Source organism: Electrophorus electricus, unplaced genomic scaffold (genome assembly GCF_041902795.1).
Source record: "Electrophorus electricus isolate QZ-2024a unplaced genomic scaffold, ASM4190279v1 Scaffold78, whole genome shotgun sequence".
Lineage (NCBI taxonomy): Eukaryota > Metazoa > Chordata > Actinopteri > Gymnotiformes > Gymnotidae > Electrophorus > Electrophorus electricus.
In genome coordinates this window covers 208,685-232,942 of record NW_027658795.1, presented here as the reverse complement: position 1 = coordinate 232,942, position 24,258 = coordinate 208,685, and the positions used below count along the sequence as shown (strand labels likewise).

The 24,258-nt window shown below is 41.2% G+C and overlaps 1 protein-coding gene across 1 annotated transcript; it reads right to left on the bottom strand.

Annotated features, from left to right (window-relative positions):
* Positions 1–2,533: 2,533 nt before the first annotated feature.
* Positions 2,534–7,142, bottom strand: LOC145656550 (eukaryotic translation initiation factor 4 gamma 3-like). Its single transcript, XM_081709706.1, has 9 exons — positions 6,807–7,142; positions 6,485–6,732; positions 6,272–6,376; positions 5,988–6,140; positions 4,614–4,811; positions 4,284–4,430; positions 3,889–4,125; positions 2,799–2,903; positions 2,534–2,714 (listed from the first exon to the last, which is right to left on the bottom strand). The coding sequence occupies exons 2-9, from the start codon at positions 6,545–6,547 to the stop codon at positions 2,652–2,654; spliced, it is 1,071 nt and encodes a 356-aa protein (XP_081565832.1). The 5' UTR covers positions 6,548–6,732; positions 6,807–7,142; the 3' UTR covers positions 2,534–2,651.
* Positions 7,143–24,258: the final 17,116 nt, after the last annotated feature.

Genomic DNA, 24,258 nt, shown 5'->3' with positions numbered 1-24,258 from the left:
TGTGTGTTCATTGGAAAGCATTGTATGTTCTTTGAAAGGCTCTATATAAATGTAACTTTGCTCATTCAGTCATATCTTGTGTTCTGTCAAGGACATTTTTTTGAAAACAAACAGCAAAAAGCCTGACTTTCTTGGTGATTTTATTTCTCTTACTGGCTGCCTGGTTCACTGATCACTGCCTGTCCTTGGCAGGATGGATATTGAGTGTCTCTGAAAATGTATTAATATTATTAGTATGTGCCTAACGCTCCTCTCTATTCCAAAGCTGACCCGATTTCCATAATTCTCGTATTGCATAAGACATTTATTTCCATTATATGTTTTAACATTCAGGTGGTCATTTTTCTTTTCAACAGTTATTGGCATGATCCAATAGATCCAAAGTCAAACGAATACGCACATCATGTGTTGAACCCATCCATAGTATTTTTCTGCTTATCTAAAATGCCAATATTTTCTCGTAACCATCCCACCAAGTCCTAAAAACACCCAAACCTAAATGCTTAGTAACTACAGTAAAGCTTTTGTCACTGTCTTAATTTTTATTCTGCATTAGTTCATCAAATGGTTATTTATTGAGAGTGAGTCTGTATTTTGTATTTGAAAAAAAATAAAACTTTGTCAGCATTAAGCAGGTTTGTTGTCTGGTTTGAAGGCTGTGGTTGTGCTATTTTTCTGGCCTTTCTGGTCAACTAGTTTCTGTACCCAGTCATTCCATCAAGGGAGGTGTGTTGCTATTGAAATGTCTAACTTCCTTCATCTAGGGAATTCATGACATACATTAGAATTACATTTATTATAGCTGCAGGTGGCAATTAAGGGGTCCAATCATTTTATCACATCTGCACAACTTGGTTTCTGATGACATCCCATATTAAGTTCACCAGCCTTTGTGGTTGGTTTTGAGGTTTTGTTTCCAGGAATGTTGTATTTTGAAACCAATCTCTCAATTTTCTCTGCTGAATTGCTTTATACAAATATTTTTTCTGATTCGACATGACTAAGAAATATAGTTCCCCCAGAAGGTCAGTTCACCCCAAATGTACTTGCATTCACAGTATGTTCATATACACCATTGAAGTTTGGTGATAATCTAACACTCTATGGCTAAGTTTTAGCCTATTAATAAAAATTCTGCTCTTGGGGATTGATAGTTAAATACACATATTTTTGATAATTATTTACAAGAAGATCTGCATTTTTTACATTTAAAAGGTATCTCTAGATCAAAAGGTCACTGACTTGTTTGAAAGGTGCATTTGCCCAACTAATTTAGGTATCAAAAATCAGGCTAAAAAAAGGTTTACGAAACGTATTGAAATTTTTTATGGAATAGTCACAAAGTATTGCACTGTATAAACTGCATTTCTCATGCACAATTGGTACACAATGGGATTGACTCTTTTTTTTTTTAAATACCTTTTCATATGTCAGAGGGGCTCTGTTGGCAAAAATGTCATATAATTGCCATGCTAGTTTAAAGTTCATAAATCAATACTCATGTCAAGTTTCATAAGAATTACTCAAAGAAGTCTTAATTTTTTTTTCTGCTGTTTTGAATGAATCAGTACACCTTGGAAGGATTGATAGGTATGTAGGGGCCATACTCCATACAAATATCAACATGTTTCAGTCTCATCAATATTTTGATACCAAATTTGTGAAGATTGGAGAAAGGTCCTACGACTAGTGTGTTACAGTTCATCAGCAACATAAAAAGCAGTAGGATATTTAAATTCAAAGTAATGTAGCAGTCCACTGAAGCCAGTTCTTACTAAATTACATTACATCCTTTGAAGCCCACTGAAAAATGATTAGCCAATTACCTGAAAAACATTAGCCAATGTTTGACTTAGCCTTAGCAATCCTCCCTCCAGCTTGCTTACAGAAGCAGTATGCAAAATTTCATCTTGATCAGAAGAGCAGTTGTTGAGAAACAGTTATTTGCATATTATTATATGCCCCATATTGACAAAACTGCTACATTTGGTAAGCTACCTCAAAGTCAACACTGGTATAAGTCTTTTAAATTTCATGAAATCTGAACATGTCGTTCAGGAGTTACAGCTAGTTAAAGTTAAGGTTAAAGCCTAACCTTTGTACTACTACTTTGTACTACTAATATTACTTTGCAATAGGACAGCTGTATTTTTATGTCAGGTTTTTGTTTAAATAATTATTGAGATTCAGACTCTTGCAAATATTTTGACACCAATTTCACTCAGATTGGTGTGAAAATCCTAGGAAAAACCCAAACAAACAAAAAAAGTGAAATCTAGTGGGCAGAGCCTATTCGAATTAAGGAGAAGCCAAGGAAGAATGACATAAAAATAAATAATACTATTTCTATATTCACCTCTGCCTTTTGTTTTGAACATCTGCAAATGTTAAATATAGTTTTATCTGCAGTTCATAAAGGAAAAAACAAAAATACATTAGAGTCAGAACGTTTGTTTCTTTGTCACACAGTTTTATTATTGTTTTGAATTATTATATTGTCTTTTAGCAATTGTCAATTGTCCTTGGACTTGTCCTCGGCCTCACACAGCCAGGTGAAAAAGGCTATCATGGATTTGAGGGCCACACCTTTGCCTCTTGTTGTGTTTGGACAGCAGCTGCTGGTGCACCTTCCTCTGCTCCTCAAGTTTGGCCTACTGATGGATCTGTTCAATGGTCTTGGGCCCGTGGTCAACTCGCTGCGACACCCAGTTATGCTAGAAAAGCAAAATCAGCAGATGCATACTTTTGCATCACCATGCGCTGGAATGGCAAACACAAACACAGGCAGAGTCTCTAACCAGTCGCAGGTCGATGACGTCCTGGAGCAGGAACCGAATGCGTGAGGAACCCCTCCTCTCCTTCACTGTCTTTTCTATATATTTAAAGTAGTGATCCATTTTTGGCTGAGAGAGAGAGAGAGAGAGAGAGAGAGAGAGAGAGAGAGAGAGAGAGAGAGAGAGAGAGAGTGTGTAAGAGAAACGTAGAAAAATTTCAGGTATTCTACCCCTTTCGATTTGATCAGGTGTGCTCTCAGCTGAACTCATGTCGCAAGACGTTTATGACTCTTATGTAAACCCTGCTGCCTTGCACGTTGGTCAGTGCTGTAAAGCAGTTCACTGCCACTGTGGGTGTAGCTGTGCTGTCATCAGCTGCACTTGGCTTTGGGGAATCCAGGGTGCAGCAGCAGGAGGCGGCAAACGTGGAGGAGGCTGTGAGAGCAAAACCTTCTAACAGCTGACCAGTCCTGAATAAAAGCCTTTCATTTTGTCAGCTGCAGTAGGAGCAGAGCTAACAACCACACTGACAACTTCACTAAACAACATGAACTTGGACACTTTTAAAATCATTGCCAAGGCCTAATAATACACTGATATCAGCACAGCATGCTAGTCGCACTATAGATGATGATCCTAATTAGTTGGCTACCCTGTAGTCAGAGTGCAGGCAACAGGCAAGCAACAGAAAACGCTGACAGCAAAACTTTTATAGACAACATTTCAACATGCTTGTTTTTTGGTTAAAAGCGTGCATGGAGAAAAAAATATACAATAAAAAAGACCAGGAAAATTAAACACAAATAACTGTCACACTAGGTGGTGACTGAACTGTCAACATTACAACTGTTGTTCCTACCAGAGACAAAATGGACAGTCAAGATACAATATTCAAAACATCTTCATTCAGTTTTGTTGTGTAAAGTACTTGCTGTGAAAAACACATCATGGACAAAATCCGGAAAAATGTGCACAGTCGCTGCACTGCACACTAGCACTCATCTACACATGCACCGTAAACCTTTACATGACATATTAAAGATAAACCGATGCAAGTGCTGAGCATCTGCTGAGAATATTAAATCAACCCAGACCAGGCCCGCGGCCTGCTTACCCTGGCCTTCTCCAAGTCCAGGTCTTTGCCGATGGCTGTGAGGAGGTGGCACAGACGCTCCAGGCTCTCCTCGTTGTGGTTCATGAATAATTTGACCACGCAGTCGTGCATGATGGCCTCCGACAGCATGTGCTGCTTGAACAGCTCCCCGATGAACTTGATGTTGCCGATGGACCTCCTGTGGGCCTTGTCCTTCGCCTCCTCCAGATCCTCCTCCAGCCTCTCCCGCTCGCTGGCCTTGCGAGGAATAACCAGAACAAAGACAAAAGCAAGAAACAGCGCGTTTGGACCCGATAACGACCTGGCCGCCTCCCAGCACTGCTGCTGATTTCAGTCCCCTTTCTCCTGATCTGTGGGTTGGTGAGTCAGGTAAACTAGACAGGAGTGCTGCTTACTGAAGTGGCCGATTCCAGCTGGTGCCGCAGCTTCTCCAAAACATCATCGTTGACCTTGTCCTTCTCAAACTCCTTCTGACAGCGGTTCAGCAGCAGCTTTTGGAAACTCACAGTGCTGGTGGGCTTGTCTGCCATGGGCACTTTTAACTACACAGGAAAGACATGTAGGAGAAACACTTGGGTATAAGACAGTGTTGAGAGTTCTGTTACTAAATAGAAGCTGATTAAAGCTCCATGTCAGTTTAGAGTGGTTCAAACAGAGTTCACTTCTGTGTGGCATTTGCTTTTGTATGGAACTTCAGCAGCAATGTATGGGAACATGTTACTCACCATAGCCAGGCAGCTGCACATATTGCCATAGGCCATAGAGAAGCTGGGCTCATCAATGGCTTTTTCAAAAACCAGGTCAACCACGCCTTTGAGGCGCTCCTCCGTGTCGATGGTGAGGTCCATCACCTGCTTCATCAGCTGGTTAAACATCTGTGGTGTCAGTTTGTTCAAGATACTGTGCACCTTCTGGAAAAGCTCCTGGAGAGGAAAACAGACTACCGACTAAGCTTTCCATTACAAAGAACCCAATCTTTTGTTAAATTCAGCAGTTCTTCCACATAATGACTAACTCCTCACTTTCACCAAATATTTACTCTGCCATTTGGAACTTTGTCATGAACAAAAATCACTCAGCTTTACTATATAGACCGATAAAGGCATCATACATCAATCACACTTTCCGAGAAGTGTAGTACTGGCAGCAAACAGTTTATCAAATCTTATCAACTAAAACCCCTCATGTGCTCCAAATTCAAATTAAAAGAAAACCCATTAGAACTACCTACAAGAATTTCAGATTTAATCAACATATAACTCCTACAAACAAAATAATATATACATAATAACCAAATCTGATCCAATAATAACCCTACCGACCAGACAATGCAATGAAGATCCGTCAATCTCTCCCAATGCTGAATTGCGCACAAATTTGCAAGAATATTTTAAACACAACCACTGGGCGCTAACCTATAATATATACAAGATCATCCACAGAATACACTACTGTTCACACAAAACACCGTAGATAACTATGCATGCCATATGGCACAGTACACCCATAAAACATTTTTGGCAGGAAGCTGCCAACCTTTTATCACACTCTCTAAATATCCTTCGGTCCTCATCTCCAGCAGTGTCTGCTAGGAGACACATCAGCAATCACTGGGACAGAGAGGGCCTCCACAGCATACAACATTAATCCAAGAAAACCATACTTCTGAACTGACAAACAAGAAAGTACCATTACTCACTAGAGAAACGTACTACTGAATTGCAATGGAAAAAGTTTTATGCATGCATCAAAAACAAAACTACTCTTTTTTAACTCAAGTCTGAACACCTCACTTCAATAATCTACAATACTCTCTCACCAAAATCAACACCACAATCAACACAAGGAACAACAAGCACACAAGATCTGGCCCTCAGTATCATCACACCCCCTGTTTACACTAGAAACCAATGTCCCCCTGCATAGCTACATTCGTGCACACTCCCCACACACCCACCCAATTAAACAACGACTCTATAATTTAAATATCCAATTCTTGAAGAGCATATCGCAAAAAAAATTAAGTAGCTTTCAAACCCACCATAACAGGCTGTGACTCTGAAATCTGAAAACAGGGCATGGCGGAGTGAGGTGCTGACCTGAGTTTTCTGGGTCTCGGGGTTCTGGGTGTTCTCCCTTTTCCTGCCAGGTTTCCAGGCATTCTCGGCCTTCTTCAGCTGCACCTCGTCGTTCATGGACACGTTGGTGATGATCTTCCGGGGAGACGGTCGTCTCAGGCCTACACTGAGCAGCTGAAGCAACGAATGGGTGCTCTTTATTATGGGCGGTAACAATGTCACAAAGACCTCGGTCACATAAGATGACCAGGCGCTCATTCATTTGTGCAAGAGACAGAAGAGAAGGGATGAGCGTAGAGACCCACCGGTGCACCCCTGCCTCCAGGAATTGCCCTGCGGAAGTCTGCAGAGGCTGGGTTGAAGCCTGGGTCTCTGGCGATAATGCGAGGGCCCACCTGCTGCAGGGGCAGCTTGTTTTGTTTGATTTAGAAAACAACAGAGTCAAGTCGAAGTCCATCAGCCCCTCTCCATGGAATGGTTTTAAAGGTCCCCTAAGGCCAATGTTTTAGCAGGCTTACCTTGTCCAGTACCATATCAGAGATGGGAGGAAGCCCCTCTGGCTTCTGCATGCAGGCAGGCATGAACTGGAAGGCCAACAGGAAGTCTCTATCATACTGCCTCTTCCCATCCTTCAGCTCTGCCTCTGCATGCAGAGAGGGGTACAGTGAGCACCTGGAGAGAGGAATCACCTCTCTGTCAGGACACTGGGCCTGCCCCACAGGAGTGTCCTCTTTTGGCTTCTTCCAGGTGTTGGATAAACTAATAGCTGTAAAACATAACAAATCAGTCCGGGGTCTTTTTAGTGTCCTAACATAGCATGTCATGCATGTGGTTATTTACCTTGACTCAAGCTTTGCCCAAGATTGGACTGTAAGATGGGCTCCACTTTATCCTCCAGCAAGGCCTCTGGCTCATTCCCAGTCTCTTTCAGCTCTGCCCCAGTGGAGGCTCCACAGGCCTGGACTGCCTCTATAACAGCCTGGCCTGGGAGAGTGAGGCCTGAAGGAGCAGCAGTGCTGGAAGGCAATGAGGGCGTCAGCGTGCCTGAGGCAACCGCCTCTCCGGCTGCTGGACTTGCAGCCTTTGCCGGACAGTGGGCCTCCAGGGCCAGGCCGACACTGACATTCCCCTGCTCTGCTACCTGGCTGTTCAGCTGCTGGGATTTGAGGTAGAAAGTGTGAGGATAATGAGGGTGTGGACATAAAAACTAGCAAAAGACAGAAAAGATGGAGAGAGAGAGAGAGAGAGAGAGAGAGAGAGAGAGAGAGAGAGAGAGAGATACTGCACACACATGCAGAAGAAGGGGAATGGCAACGAGGGTGGGGGGGTGAGCACAGCACAGCACAGCACAGCACAGCATAATTAGAGAAGTGAGTAGAGAAAGAGGCAAAGAGAGAGAGAGAGGAAATGAGAAAGCACAAGAGGGCAAAAGATCCAGCTGCAAAGGCACAAAATGCGTGTGTGTGTGGAGGTGGGGGGGGGGGGGGGGGGTGGAGACACAAAGACAGCAAGAAACAGCAGACAAGCATGGGGTGCTTAAATAAATGGGCAGGAGAAATAGAGAAAGAGAGGAAAGAGGAACACTGTTAACATTTAGGGAAAGAGGACACAAAGTAAGTGCAACAGCGCAGTAGTGAGTGTTCCCCTTACAGAGAGGCCTTTCCTCAGAGAAGCTGAGGTGCTCAGGGTTTGGCTGAATCGTTCTTACAGGGCCTTTACGTGGGCTGTCTGTGTAGAGGGAACACGAGGGAAGATCAGGAGGATTCGAGTGGCTGTGAGGGAGAACTAAGATGGAGGCAGACGAAAGAATAGGCACGGCAAGTCGGAACATCAAAACACATCTGAGAAGCCTTCTTAAATCAGAACAGCCACAATCACACAAGCTACTGGAACAAGTCAAATATGACGGAGGAGGGTCAACGGTGTGACCGAACCACTGAATAAGGAAGAGAGAATGGCCGGAAATCAAACTACACCATCAGATTTTGTTGCTGATTGTATGATGCTTTTAATGGGACAAGACAATGAAAGCCAGCCAAACAACCAAACAATCAGCTCAGAGCTCATTATGAGGGAGGACTAGATGAGAGAGTACTTTGACCTGTGGAGTGGATCACGCGAAGCAGCGGTCTGCAGCCGATCAGGGGCTCGGGCTGTGGGACTGAATGGCTTACCTGTGGAGCAGTAAGGGTAGTGCAGGGACGTCCCACTGGTGGGCTTGTGTTCTGGCAAATGCCTACTCCTGACATGATCTCCTCTGTGATATCCTTGCCATCCTGGTTAGGGTCTCGGATACGGATCTTAGCGAACAGCAAGTTATTTGCATCTAGTCAATCCACAATTAAATTAATTTCACCTCTGAGGCAGGGGGAATACTCATTGTTTTCTTTACCCTCTTAGTGGGTGGAGGCTGCTGAGCTGTATGCACTATTATGGATGGAGATTTGGTGTATATGGTCTGGCCAGGATAGTATGAAGGCCCTGCCACTAGTGGTGACCAAAAAAAAGCACTGGTTTCAGTTAGAGAGCAAACAAAAAACCAGTTTCAGCCAGCAGGAATACCCAGAAGAAAGGTCTCTTTATCGGTGAGAGCACGCATGTGGGTTTCCCAGGTGGGGGTAGAGAAAGGGAAGTCCAAACTCACCATATGCTAGTGGGCAGTCTGCAGGAAAGAGCCCAGGGCAGAATGTACTGGGTCCTGTGGGCTGGACGGAGTACTGCTGGGGATGTCCCACGCAGGGAAGGCCACTGTGGCGATACTGAGAATAAAACAGAACAGCAGAGGTAAAGGGCCTAGCACCAGACATGGCCATTCATATAGGACACTCCTAAAAGAGATATTCAAAGCAGTAAACAAACAAAAAATACAAAAACATTTAGTTGTTACACTGAAAAAAAACTAAACTAGAACTTCTCATTTCTGCTTCCAAGATATATACATAAAAAGGAGATATATTATGCTAGGCATGCAAGATACAAAAAGAAAACCTTTCAAGAGTCTGTTTCACATGCATGGCACTAATACAAGGGTGAATGAACTAGCATGAAAAATTAAACAATTACAATGACAGATGCAGCTAATTAGCCATGATTGCAGGAGAGGGGATATATATGTAAAAGACAACTAATCTTGAATGTAAATTTGTACTGATAACCTGAGTCTATCAAAGCCAATGCTCCTCCTCCGAACTGGGGAGCAGAGTGGAGCGCAGGTGCACCACTGAGCTACTGGAATGTCTTTCAATGCATTTTTTGAAGACTGCAAAATGACCTGAATGGATCTCAATCCTCCCTTGAATATTGAAGCAGGAACGAGAGAGAAGCTAGTGGAAGAACGCACTAATGGGTGTGGAGGGTCAGAGAGACTGTAACAGGCTCACATACACCGGCAAACAATTTAAACAAATCTTTAAACAAATTTAAACCAAACCAAGTTTTTTGTTTTTTTTAAATGACGGAATTGAACACTGTTGTTACAGTGGAATTGTGAGGTCAGAGGCAGAGCAAATGTGTTCCACTAACCTTCCTGGCCCTTTAAGTGCACTACTGCAGATAGACTGAAAACAAATTTCACCTAAATAAAATCACACTGTAACACTGAAAACAAACACAGACAAGCACTGAATGAGTGGTAAAGGGCATTAAAGCCTAAGTATTACATGGAGATCACCGCTCACATTTTCAATTCTTTCCTTTGACAAAACAACTCACATCAACAGCCAAGGCACTGCACTGGCTTTCTAAAAGGAGATGGCAGATGGCACTATCAATTAGCTTCACTCAAAAATGGGAGAAAACAAGGAATGCGGCATGTTATGCGCTCGTGCACATAGTTCGGTCACACATCTCTGCTATGGTCTTCCAACGTACACTGCCCTTGATATGAGGCAATATGGCCACCTACTGTAAGCTCAACCTTGGGTCACGATATCATACAGAGCCTTCATAATACCCTATGCTTCTGTGCATGTGCTAGTCAGATTCAAGCTCAAATATCGTCTCTCTCAGCTAGCACAGCCCGGCCTCATCTGTCTACAAAACTTCCAAGAGGTCTCCGGTACACTAGACAAATGTTGCTGTTTTGTATTCACAGAGAACATTTATCCAAGTATGTGCACTGGTCAAAAAGTTGGGATGCGGCTGGGAGACAGGAATCCATCTGCCTCTGAGATTGATGTGTGAGTTGGGGAGGGGAGTGCAGTGGCTAGAACACTAAACTTGGCGAGGTTTTACCACAGGCACACAGAGGAGCCTGCAGCATACAGTGGGAGGTGCTGCGCTGCGGCGGCGGACATTAGCTGCTGGTGGGCAGTACGAGAGAGCAAACTGGGGGTGGAGGAGGGTGGGGGGAGCCAGGCAGAGACTGTGGGGGCAGGATGCGTGCAGACGCATGTCACATGCTGCAGGAATCTGGACCATGTTGCTGACAAGTTCATTGAATGTTTTGAAGCCAACTACAGCACATGCATGTCTGTGTTGTATCTGGGCTTGGTGTAGTAGGGTCAAGGAAGACTTATTTTTAGCTGAAGATGTCTATCAATAGCAACACACTTAACTGCAGATAACCATATTTAAACAACAGAAGCAACAGTCCTATTCCAAGCTAGAGAAAAAAGGCACAGGACTCTCACACAGCAGACTCTGAAATGGAGGATCTCTCACATTAAGGTATAGCTATGCAGCCTTGAATTTTTACCTCCAGACATTCTTGTGTGGTTCCTAGATTTTTCCCACATTCCAGTCCTTTTCTCAAGTACACTTTAAATAGAAAATAAAGATATAGATGCAGTAATTAATTGAAGAGAATAGCCGGTGCCATCTTTATTCTGAGCTCAATGTTGCATACAGACGAGGGATTGTCCACAGAATGTCTAACAGTCTCAGGTGGGTTCAATCTTTATACATTTTCATCAAGTTACAAAACCATTTTTTATTAAAATTGTATCTTTAGGTGGTATCCTGGCCTCAATCCCGGACTTGCCACAGAGGCCATATTTGGTCATTCTCACTTCCTGCTTACTTCTGAAGCCTAATTTGGTCTTTTACAATTCCTGCCATCATATTATTACATTAATAATTTCATTTTATTACCTCACTTGACTACACCTCTGGCTGGATATTGAACCACTTGGTTGTAATCCTAAATGAATCATGAATGATGCAATCAAAGGATCGCTGCTTGAAGCCAAGCAAAAAAGTTTGATTTTTCACATTCACAGACATGAAGAACCAGCAGGACGAACCAAGACTCATGTGAACTGTGTGGGAAAGTAGACTTTGCACATACTGTAACACAAAACCACTTTGATGAAGTTGTAAGCAAAGAGGTATTAAGAACTTAAGTCTGTGTAAATCCTGATAAGCAATTGTAGTTCAGAAGTGTTTGAATATCTGTATTGTTTGTTTGTATTTTCACAGGCCAAAAACAAGTACTGATTAGCAAGATTTACTACCTCCCAGTACACCATTTCTTTTTACTGCCTGAGTAGATGTTGATGGAAGTCAAAAGGCCAACAGAAGCAACAGCCATCTGGTGATTGCTTCTAGACTACCAGATCAGCTTGATATTCTCTATTGCTTCTCTCTGGCAGAATACCCACCAGGTCATTCCACATTTGCATAGTTTTGGTGATGCTGTTTGCTTTGGCTTCAATGTCACTTTGGTGGGCTTCTTTGGGTGGGATGATTCCCCCACTGAGAGTGTGCGGGCTGTTGTGGAGAGAGGATGTGTCTCCAGAGTCACATCCAGACCCACATATGGCCACCGCAACCAGAAAAGCACAGGTGAGGAAGGCAAGGCTTCTGAGAGCTACCAGCCAAGCAGGTGTGGACAGTAAAGAGGTGCTCTGTAGCAAAGAGAAAGGAAGCTGATTGCTTGGTATGTAAAAGAAGAGAAACCTTGAAGCTGGTGTGGATAGTATGAAACCCACCAAAAATGAAAACAACAGCTTCATTTGGAAAAAAAAACAAAAAACCCAACAAAATGCAGCAAGAGAGAACAGGTCTTTGCTTATCTTAGATGAATCAGTGTTTGATATAATCAATGCTTAAAAAAGCATGGTAGCCAGGAACAAAAAAGTAACCAAAAGTATTCAAGGTAAAATGTGCAGTGTATTGGCTCAGTCATTTCAACTGTTCCCCATTTTTTTTATATCAATTTTCATCTCTGACAAGGAAGATGTGGAGGGGAACCTGGGAGCCTGTTGGACAGGGTAATGAACTGGATTGCAGGCTCAAACACTGTATGCACTTATATGCACTTGAAGGACAGTGTTCACTACCAGTTCCGTGTACGCCTTTTTTCTATCGTCACTTTGTATCAACCGGGAAGGAGCAACTGTCATTCACACCCAACAGAAATGCAGCTAGTTGTGACCTTGAGAATTCTTGGCTATGGAATCGCCAAAAAGTATCTTAAGCACTTCAGCACCATTGTAAGAAACCATTGACAATAATTACTCACCTTAATGCATGCTTTGTCCGCATCTTGGCTGCATCTGAGCTGGTGGTTGAAAAGCAGGGCCCACAGCTGTCGGTTCTGGTGCTGGATGTCACACTGCTCAGCGGTCTGACAGGCACGCACAACTCGTAGGTCTGTTCAAGGTGGCGCTTGTACACCTCAATTTCCATCGTAATTGTCCTGTACAACCATTAAAAATTTGACAGAAGTTAAAAAAACAGCAGAACGGTTTGTTACAACTGGAAAAAAATAAATAAGAAAAGATTGTTTGTTGTTGAACATGAAAGTCAGTGAGCCATGAGGATAAGCCCTCTTGTCCAAAGTTTTTATCAGCAGTTATGACCTCCTAACACTGCAATCAAAATGCACGGGCAAAAGATGCATTACTGAAAAAAACACTCTGCAGATCTGGAATTCATGTCACCACAGTCAAGGTTGAAGGCTTTGTTCGGTGAAAAGAAAACAAATGCATCAAAGTTGGCGTTATACTCAGTAAGAACTCAGTACAGTAAGAAACTGCAAAATACTCAGAAAACTCTGTGCATGAGTCAGTGGCTCAATAGTCCAACTAAAATCAGCCAGGACCACAGTTTAGTTGGGCTAAACATGAGTCAACTAAATCCTTAGTCAGAGAATGATATTCTGTCTTTGCTGCTTACATGATCAGCTTCTTTTAAATAGCCATGTCAAATTAGTTATTTAGGAATAATATCAAACTACATGTGGGCCATCAGATCCTGTTTGCCCTTGAAGACCCACTCACAATCTCTGCCCAAGTCAGAGACTATTTACAGCTATGATCTTAATTCCAGCACTGGACATGCATTACCTTGCATAGTTTCACAACTCTGGCACTGCAATCAACCCTGCATATGTCTTAACTAAGAAGGCAACAGTTAAAATGGAAAACCTACTTCCTTTCTGGGAGTGAAGGAAGCCAGCTGCTTGATCTTCAGTGTCTGGTTGAGTCTTGGATGCATCAAGCACAGGGACACCAGCTGATACCCCATGGTTGAGGTGCTCCATATATTGTGCAAGGATCGGTTCGTTATAATCACCATTCTGCATTTTTTTAACAGCAGCAACAACATAAAATGGTTCAGTTAAGGGTGCATCATTGGAAGACTTTCACTAAAATATGTCCTCACCATGTCTCAAATACAGCAATACCTCTTAGAAGCCATTGTACTCCACACAGAATGGACAGTCCCAGCAGTTTCTGTTCCCATATGGAACCTCAGTGTTTTGATTACAGAACCAGCAATTCACAATGACATGAACTGGTTTCTTCCCATTGAATAGGGAGTTTTATATGTGTGTGTGTGTGTGTATATATATATATATATATATATATATATATATATATATATATATATATATATATATATATAAACAATTGTGAGCAAGGATCTTTCATTTTACAGCCTAAAAATGAAAGTGACAAATAAATGTATGTGACAAATAAACCAAACTTGAAACTTTATATAAATAGCTTCATGTTAAATATACACAGTTAATCAGTCATTAAAAAAACACATTCTATTAATTAAGAATGTTTATGAAAGTTAATTTAATCTAACTAACAATAAATGAACAGTCCAATATTGTAGTTCAAACAGTCCGATAGCTGTAGTAATGGCTTAACTCATTTTGCTTATTTAGAGAGAACGATAAATTTGAAAACCCACAGGTTTGTGAATTTGGGTCTCTAAATCATACAAAAGTAGGTTTTCTATTTCTGAACAGCTAGCTAGCTAACAAACTACCAGCACCTAAACGATCAAAGTTGAAAGATGAACAATGAAATGGTTCCACAAGGAATGGTTTATAGCCCCGAGTTAGACACTCGCTGACCTCAACTATTAGCTAGCTAACTAGCTTATCGCTGCGATAAAGCGATACAATTTTTAACAATGAGGACATGAATAAAGTATCCTTTACAATATTCACAATATTGTTAACGTAACTGTAATATCTGAAAACGTACCACACAGGAAGGTGTAAAAATGAACAACTGCAAACACCCCGTTCCTTATCTTACCTCGTTAGGTAGCTAAGATAGCTAACCTAGGTTAGACCCTTTAACCATTTAAAGGTCTGAACTGTCATACTGCGTTTGCGTTAGGCAGATAAATAGTTTGACGCCGTTTGGTGAAACTTATGCAGCCATAAGAATGATTTGATCGCCGATACCTTTAGACATCATGGAATAAAAGAGGCTTATTTTAGCTGATGTGTACGTGGAGTTGTGAGCTGGAAGCTATGAGCTGGAAGCTAAGCGTTGGTTCAGTGGCTTCTAGCATGGACTAGCTACGATCATAATTCTGCTACAAAATGTATAAATGACGAAATATACAATTATTTACAGTATTACAGCATTTACAGTATTAAAAGCGTGATTTAATGGGATGAATAGTTAACTAGCTAACGTTAGCTATCCTAGCTTGATGGCTATCTTTGCTCACTAACGGTTACTGCATCTTAGGGCTAACTTTATGCTGCACTTCGCCCCCTAGCGGGCCCGCGGGAGAACCCACACTGGCATACTCAAATAAATCACTTTATAACGTCCAATATTCTTAAAGTACAGTACATTTTTCGAGATAACATTTCTTAGGAATAAAACAATTACCTGCTTACCGATTTTCAGATGTCTACATGCAGCCTAATTTGGTCTTTTACACTTCCTGCAATCATGTTATTACATAAATAATTTCATTTTGTTACCTCAGTGTCAGGAATTCTGTCACTGAGCCACAGTTCTGTGAAAACTAAAGCACAACAGTCTCTACACTCGCGTTGGGTGCTATGCTAGAGTTGACCTGTTGACCAGGGAACAGACATTGGAGAGCAGGATGGACAGTAGAGCTGGTCTGCTAGGGTTAGCTTTTTTTTTTCCAGTGGTAGCTCAGTGGTTAAGGTATCAGAAGGCTGCTGCTTCAAGCCCCCCCACTGCCAACTTACCACTGCTGGGCCCCTGAGTAAGGCTCTTAACCCTCAATTGCTCAAGTTGTACTCAGTCATAATTGTAAGTTGCTTTGGATAAAAATGTGTCAGCTAAATGCCATAAATGTAAATCCAGCATGAACTCATGCCCTCTATGGTTTGCTTTTATTCAGCAGTGACTCCTGCCTCTAGGGTTTCTGTTTTTTCATTTGTTAACTGTTCTATGTCGTATGAATTATGTGAAGCAACCTCGAGTATGAGAGAAACATTATATATATATATATATGGTTATGTGCAAGTACATGTATGTTGGATTGTATATGTACATGTATTAGAGTGTGATATTTATCGTTTATGGATTGGCTCTGTATGGATTTTATCAAAGGTGTCCAGTCTAGATTATTGGTTCTGTTATTGATTAATTCTGAGAATTATTCTATTGATATATAGTCTATCAATAGATTTTTCTATTGGGTGACACTAATATTATTTTTTGTTTTCCAGTTCATGAGTATGTTTTTTTTGTTTGTTGTTTTTTTGCAATAATATTTTTATTATATCAATATAATAATGTTATACATAGTATCCTGTCATATTGGTTGATGATATGTCTCCTAGGAGACATAAAGATGGTGTTGGATGGATATTGTTATTTATTTAAAGCATGGGATATGTAATAACATATACCACACGACAGCTGTCCTGCTCTTCCAGGTTGAACGGCTCAGGCGTCCTCACACTCAGTTCATCCAGGTCAAGTAAGAGGGCTCTACTGTTAGCTTCATCCAGGAAGGTCCGAGATTGGGCTGGCTCAGAAGGAGGAACATCGTGTGGCAGAAAGTCCAAAGCAGAGGGCAAGAGAGCAGCTCTGCGTCCAGCCGAAGGCGCAGATGCACACTTGCGGCTTTGTGGATTTGTGTCCATTTTAAGATCAGGTGAGCAACTTCTAGCTTTGTCCCGGACAGTCAAAGTGTGGTCCAGCTCATAAATGGGCACACCAGGTAGGTCAAAACACATCAGTGAAGAAGTAGGGCTGTTTCTAGTTGAAAATGAACACTTGGAACTTCGTGGAGTGGCAAATAGGGTGTCCAGATTCAAACAGATTTCCCCAACAGGCGTTATCATAAGGCTTCTTGGTGTAGTCATTGCTGAATTTCTTGATTGCCATGTCGGGAATCTCTGGGTTTGGGAAATAGCTGTCCAGGAGTCACGCTCATTTTCAGTAACCAGATTCTGCACTTTTTTAGCTAGTCCACTGTGCTTTCTTTGGCTGGTTGAGTGAGTCTCCACATGTTCAGCACTCTTGCTGAAATCGATAACCGTATTCACAGGACAGTTTTCCATGGTTGGGGACGTCGGTCGCAAAGAAGCTGATCCAGGCCTCTGAGTGCTCCTGCATGAAGACTGCCTGCTACAGCTGACTGAGCAGACATCCTCTGCAACGGAGACGCTTCCCTTGACGCTGCACAGCAGGGCAGCTATCCAGCCAAGTAGATGGCTGGCAGAGAGAGTTCCTTTTTCTTCTTCCTCTGCTGCTCTGACTTATTTTGTTCAGTTGGCAGAGGGCTGATTTTCATCTCGCTATGTTTTTGTCCCATAGCGATACAGTATGCATTTAATTGTTCTTTATAAATTAAATGTGGTATCACAGACCAAGAAATGTCAAATGCACTAAAACAGACAGATCTTGTTTCTTAGTGGTTCTCTGGACTTGTGATGTCAGCAAGGGTGTCACTGCAGAACAGTTCTCACAGTTCTAGATTTCAGCTGGATAGCTACATCACTGCGCACTGCTGAAGCAGCTGGCTGGAAGTATAAAAAGGCATAGAGAGATCTGGCCTTAAAATCTGATTGGCTGAGCTGAGTTGCCAAGTTGATATACATACAGTATCAATTTAAATGCTATGACACTATGCTTCACAACAACAGGATTCTGTATTAATACAACCCTCCATTTACATTTACATTTTTGGCATTTAGCAGATGCTTTTATCCAGAGTGACTTACAAAAATACTTTGTCATCTACTGTATCCTAGCAAGTACAGTAGGTTAGAGACAAAGATACTGCTGAACTAGAATACTGCTAAAATACCTAGAAGAGATGCAAAATAAGCATAAGTTTGAGGTAATAAAAAGAGTGTTAACTGGGAAAAGAGGCATAACATTGCATTAGACATATTAATACCATAAAACATAAGGGAGTATAGGGAGTCTTTGTCCTTTCCGAATAATTTGCGTACAGGGCAGAGGCCTCTGCAGGCTTCAGCAAAGGATCCTGAGTAGACTTTGGTGGAGCTCAGGGTAAGATGTATTACCTCTCCACTAGGCTCAGGACCATATAGACAAACAATCTTCTTTAGGACAAGCTTAAGAGAAAAGAGTATAAATAGAGCATAAAATAATAGTAGATTGGTTTGTGACAAAGTCAAAAAAGGGGGGAAATGAAGTAATAGAGCGTTAGCAGGGAAAACAGGCCTATTATTTGTATTAGACATTTTACATTTACATTTACGGCATTTAGCAGACGCTCTTATCCAGAGTGATTTACAAATGTTCTTTGTCATTTACTCATAGAATATCCTAGTGCAGTACAGTAGGTTAGAGTCCAACATACCAATGAACTAGAATACTGTAGAATACAGGGATCAATGCTGATACTTAGAAGTACAAAATACATAAGGTCTATCTTAAACAATGATGAGTGCAATAAACAATAAGTGCTAGAGTGTGTTAAACAACATCAGTGTAATAAACAATACCCTATAATAAGTACTAATTTAGTCAGTCAATATGGGAGCAGTGTCAGTTGTCCTTTAAATATTCTGCAAATAGATGGGTCTTCAGTCTGCTTTTGAAGACTGCAAGGGACTCTGCTGTCCGGACAGCAAGTGGGAATTCATTCCACCATCTTGGAGCCAGGACAGAAAATAGTCTCGAAGCTTGTCGTCCATGAAGTATTTCAAGCCGAGCAGTACTTGAGGTTCGAAGTACTCAAGGTACGGATCGGAATTTGACCATTGACCTCATGTATGAAGGGGCTGGTCCATTTTTGGTTTTGTAGGCAAGTATCAAGGTTTTAAATCTGATGCATGCAGCTACTTGTTGCCAATGAACGGAGCGCAGCAGAGTAACAAGTGTAAACTATGTGACATATTAATAACATAAAACATAAGGGAGTATAGAGATTCCTTGCCCTTTCAGAATGATTTGCGTACAGGGCAGAGGCCTCTGTAAAGGCCTCTGAAGGCTTCAGCAAAGGATCCTGGGTAGGCTTTGGTGGACCTCAGGGTAGGATGACCTCTCCACTAGGCTCAGGACCGTATAGAAAAACAATCTTATTTAGGACAAGGTTAAGAGAAGGGAGAGGAGAGTGAGTTCTAACAGCAGGAAAGAAGCGCAGTCGGGAGAGAGAAAAGTAAGCTCTTTCAGACACACCCACACAACGCCTCCCAGCTGAGGAACAGGGATCACCTTACACTCACGCATACAGCCCCTCCCAACTGACAGAAGAGACAGTCACACATGCACAGCTCCATCCAACTGACAGTACAACTGTAACGGCCTGAGTGCCACAGGGCGTGGAACAGGATGCACAGACTCCCTGGACTTTGTGCAACATTTAATGACATTATACTAATGACGATTAACATGGGCGAGACAAACAAATACAATGGCTACACAAACCTGGACACAAACATACTCTGTCAGACGCTAACAAACAGTGACCAACACCGAGGCACGCACCGACGGGGTTTTACATAGACTGACGAAGACTAACAATTAGCCCCATACAGGTGCGTGCCACGGGGGTGTGGCCACAAACAAGAGTGAACCCCCACTGCACGTGGCAAGCCGTACCAAGTGACTTGTGGGGGGGGGGCGTCCCGTGACAGAACCCCCTCCCAAGGGGTGCAGCTCCCCACGCATCCTCTCTGGGATTGCGAGCTATGGCTTGAGACATACACAGGTTAACTAAGATTTTGTCCAATGCAAAAACAGACAAGCAAACATATAAATAAATATTTTTCTTATGTATGTTTGTGCACTGAATCCAAATAGGTTTTTTTTTGTTCTAGTATACTGGAATATCATGTATGATATGGAAAAGAGGTAGCAAAGACAGGGGCAACACTCACACACCTGTCCATTATAGAAAGTAATCTTGTATATATTTAAGTGTAATAACACTTATTTATGAATATGTAATATATACTTATTGGAAAATTGAATTCCTCTCACTTAAAAACCTTGCATGACAGAACAATTCTAAAAACGTGCAAATTTTGTTGCCCGTTGACATTGGGATGACTTAATATGTCAGTTCTTACTTTGCCATGGTTTCGGTTATTCAGCTGACATTTCTGCAATGGGAAAAGTTATAATGGCAGGAAGGAAGAGTGTTCCAGTACAACAGCCTTCATGCAACACCTTGTTTTGAAATGATTAAGATTGAATCATACAGTGTGGCAAATGTCTGATTTGGATTTGGACATTTTAAGATGAGTTTATCCACAGTCAATTAGGTAACAGTTATCTGTTTTATACTTTTCAATTTCTAAATGTAAATCTTAGATAATTAAAATATGTACCACTATGAGAAAATGACAGAGCACTTTTTTAAGCCCCTCTGGATAAGAGAGTCTGCCAAATACCAGAAATATAAATGTAATTTTAAATGCTTTTTGACTATGTGGAATTACCTGTCAATAAACAAAGTACAGAATAGAAAAGCAAAACTATTCTGTTGCATCGTCTTTGAAATGACTCTGCAAGGAAAATGTTGATATGAATAAATGCTTGCATTCCTTTCTGATACAAGTCAAAAAATATCTTTAAAGTGGCTCAAACATAAGAACTATGTGCATTCCTTCACAAACATATACAAACCAATGGAAAAAATCTCCCCTAATATGTGTATATACACAAGTGCCTGTGGGAGCGCCAAAGCTATATTATGCATTCAAATAACAAAATATATATCACAGTCCCTACAAAAAATGAAAGTAAAAAAGCAAACAAACAACAAAAAGGGGAAAATCATAAATGAAAATATCCCAAAAATAATTTACTAATGTCATGTTTGTAAGCAGCCGTGCTTTCCTGCTTCCTAAAATGGTGATATTTTAGGTACTCAGGCCACTGGAAACAAAAATATACACAGCAGTTCTTCCACACATTTAGAGGAACCTGATTTTTTTGTTAGATAAATATGTGTCGGTTATGACTGTTAAAAAGACCTGAACCAAAAAAATGTTTGGATTTTTATTCGCTGTCACCTTTCATCACGGGCAACATAAAAATTCACACTACTGCAATATCACTAACATGTTACTGGCATGCGAATAAGACACCTGAGCACAGAGAGAAACCCAGTGTTATGATTACAGTTGACATTGGAACTAGCTAGATAGCTCATATTAAGACACTTCTTTGGAGAACACGTGCTAAAGTGTTTTCCCCACAATCTATATGCATAATTTATTTGCCAACTGTGACCAGAGAGAGAACATAGCTAGCTACCTTACTCACAGCCTAGGACATGCATGGATTTTGATGAGGACTGCATATGCCTGGGATCAATTCAAACACGTCATGACGACGATATAAAACCTGATGAAACAAGCTTGACAAGCAGCAGTTCCGTTTTTCCGTGAAAGTATCAGGCACAGATGAAGACGTTTCTATGGTTATCTCGGTTTTATAAATATTAGCCTATAGAGTTGGGCTTAGCACGTGAATAAAAGATGGAATTAAACATGCATAAATTACAGTGTCCTGGAAAACCCATCGTGCTGCAAATACACAAAGCATATTCATCAAAGTGGTAACACACTTTAGAAATGCGGTGCAAATTTAGAAAACGTATACAAGTTCAGGAACAAATCCTGTCACAACACAACGGAAGTGCTGTTTCCGGAGGACACGGAAAGGGGTGGACTTCTATGAGATTAGAGTGAAGTCTATTGGAAGTAGTGACAACTGAGTAAAAAGGGTTGTTTTTTTTTCCAGTCACCACGGTGTTATCAAGGGTAGGTATGTGATACAGAATGGAAGACCGACCTATTCATGCTCTGCATTCTTGCATATTTATTTATACATAAGGCAGCCTTAAAAACATGGGATGGAAATCCCATTTAACACAATATGTACTGTTTTACAGTCAGAGTGAAATAAGTAACATTCTCCTTTTAATATATATATTTTAAATGTTAAAATTCTTAACTATGTCAGTTAAGCTGCCAAAAATGCCCCTTTTGAAATTTGTATTTCTAATGTCACAAGAACACTTTATTTACCTATCTCTGCCTATTCAGCCTATAGAGGTTTAGCACACCCACTTAAATTGCCTTTCTCAGGCATTTCAGCTCTGAGTACCTTTTGAATGAAGCACAATACAGGGCAGCCAATCATAAAGGAGCTCATTTATCTTACATCCATCTTAAAAGGTGCAGTAGCAACAGGTGCCTGTTGAATTCCAAGCGATATCTATAGAGGTTGGAAATTGGTTGTGTAAAAAAAAAAAAAACAGGCTGAAAACGAGTCGTTTCCGCTCTGTGAATTGGGAGAAAGGGACAGTGTGTGGAAGCCCAACCCCAGTCATATAGGTTTGCTTCTAACAGTACCATTACCATCACCCACTCTGGTGCACTAGTTTGAGTGTATTAGAACTAGTAGCAATGCTGAAGCATTACATGTATCTATAACAAATATTCTGACCATGATGATGTGATAGGTTTGTTAAGGCAAACTGTGTATGCAATAAATGTTGCTTAGGTCACTTGCTCTAATTGTACACAACTCTAAAGCTACACAACTGTACATTAGTTAAAGTCTACACAGTGTCAGTCATGTGAAGTACCACTGAAAGTTCCCCTGTTGTATTCTTCCACCAATCAAGTTCTGCGTAAGTGGGGGCAAAATAATATGAGCTTCACATCAATGAACATTTTAAACAAATGGACTGTATGTACATCTTTTTTCAAATGTTACAATTGGAGTCTAAAGTTATATATCTTATCAGTGGAGGATGCACTTGCTCAAACCTTTCCTTTAGATTCCTTTTGTACACACTACAGACTGTGACCTCGAGATGCTTGAATGAATGTTGAACATTCACACTTGTGTATGAGTGCCGACTGTTAGCTAATGCATCATGATGAGCCTATCCTTTTTGAGTTACTTACTGAGATCATTCTCATAGCAAGTTCATTACACCTTGTGTACTCGATGTAGTGCTGTGAGCAGTTTCAATCTTAGTTACAATCTTAGTTATCAAAGACTCACTCCACCGACCAAAGCCTCTTCTCTTAGACAACATGACAAAACCATCGCAGCTTGAGAGCAAAAATCGAGTCTCATAAGAGGTGTTATGTTCCATAGGCAGATTGACATCTTAATGCGATACACATGAACTCAATCATGTATTCTTTGCATACATGTACATTGCACTTGGAATGTTTCTGATATTGCTTCTATCCTGAATAGCTCAGTCAGTAGAGCATCAGACTTTTAATCTGAGGTCCCTGTTCAAGTGAAAATATTGTTCTTTGCCACTAAAGTGTGCTTGAGAAGTTTCTTGAAATACCTCTAGATCAACCTCAGTCAAGGGACAGGACCCTATTGCCTTGAGCCTTGCCGATTAAACTGACATTTCACATCCGTTTCCCCCAGCTGTGATGCTGTGCATTGGCTGTCATCCCAGGTTAGGCTAGCTAGTTCTGCTGGCAAGCTTGAAATATCAAAATCCTTCCGACTTTAAAAAAAATCAACACTTCTGAGCCTATCATTTTTGAGTTAATTACTGAGATCATTCTCACAGCAAGTTCATTACACCTTGTTCACTTATTGTAGTTCGGTGAGCAATTTCTATATTGGATGAGAGAAGGAGCAGACTTGTTCAAGTCACAGAATCTATTTACACTTAAACAACAGGAGCTTGTCAGTGGAGGGTGTACTTGCTCACACCTTTCTTTTCGATTCCTGTTGCATAAGGGAATAAGGGATAAGGGAAGTCATTTTGGAACAAACCTGTGAGGCAACTGTCTTTGAGGCAAAGTGTCTGTATCCAGGCAAGAACATGTGCATGTTCAAGTGCTTGCCCTGTACTTCATTCTCTGAAGTTTACTGAGAAAGACCTGACAGTAGTTGAACACCTTTGGTTGTTGTCTGCTACCTTGTCTCTGTCTCTCTCTGTGTTCGCATGATAGGCACCACTGCATGCCATGCACCAGGCCTCCTTTCTTGTGAGGCTGCCCCTCATGACATCTATGGAGTGCATAATTGAAGACTAAGTAAAAGGATTCCCTTAAGATCTGAATACCTTTGGTTGTTGTCGTACATCGTCTCTGTCTCTCTCTATGTGTTAAATGCAGTCTGCTCAGGTCATGGTGTTGACAGCTTCTAGTATTTTCACTAGATCCAAAGCAGTGTCAAACCTGTTTTTACATTTAAATGTTTTCACTTGGTTTTACATTTTAATGTTAACAATATAAGAAAAAACACACATTATAAATGTTAGGTAGCTACATATTTGTACTTCTTGTACAAACTAAGAAAATAATAGAACACTAATTTAGTTGTGTGACATATTGACACCTGAGCAAGACATGAGTGAGGGATAAAAAGGCAGGATATTAGTCACACAAAGTACTGGCAAAAAGTTTTAAAAACACAGATGTGGGGAAGCTCATGAAGACAGGCTCAGCTTTACTCCACAGTATGCTAAATGGGAAACACTGGAGGATGGTACGTGAGGGGTTTAAATAGGGAGAGAGTTAATTAGTAGCAGGTGATCGTGATGGTTGATAAGTGTGTGATTGTCAACCGAGCAGTGGTCGTGGTAGGTGATTTGTGCGGATATGTGTGTACGTGTCTGTGTGTGCGTT

Excerpts from the sequence above, each read along its gene's own strand:
- LOC145656550 (XM_081709706.1), bottom strand. The coding sequence starts at position 6,547 with ATGCCTGCCTGCATGCAGAAGCCAGAGGGGCTTCCTCCCATCTCTGAT. Across the intron at positions 6,141-6,271 it reads CTGGAGGCAGGGGTGCACCG|CTGCTCAGTGTAGGCCTGAG; the intron begins GTGGGTCTCTAC and ends TCGTTGCTTCAG. Across the intron at positions 2,715-2,798 it reads ACGTCATCGACCTGCGACTG|CATAACTGGGTGTCGCAGCG; the intron begins GTTAGAGACTCT and ends TTGCTTTTCTAG.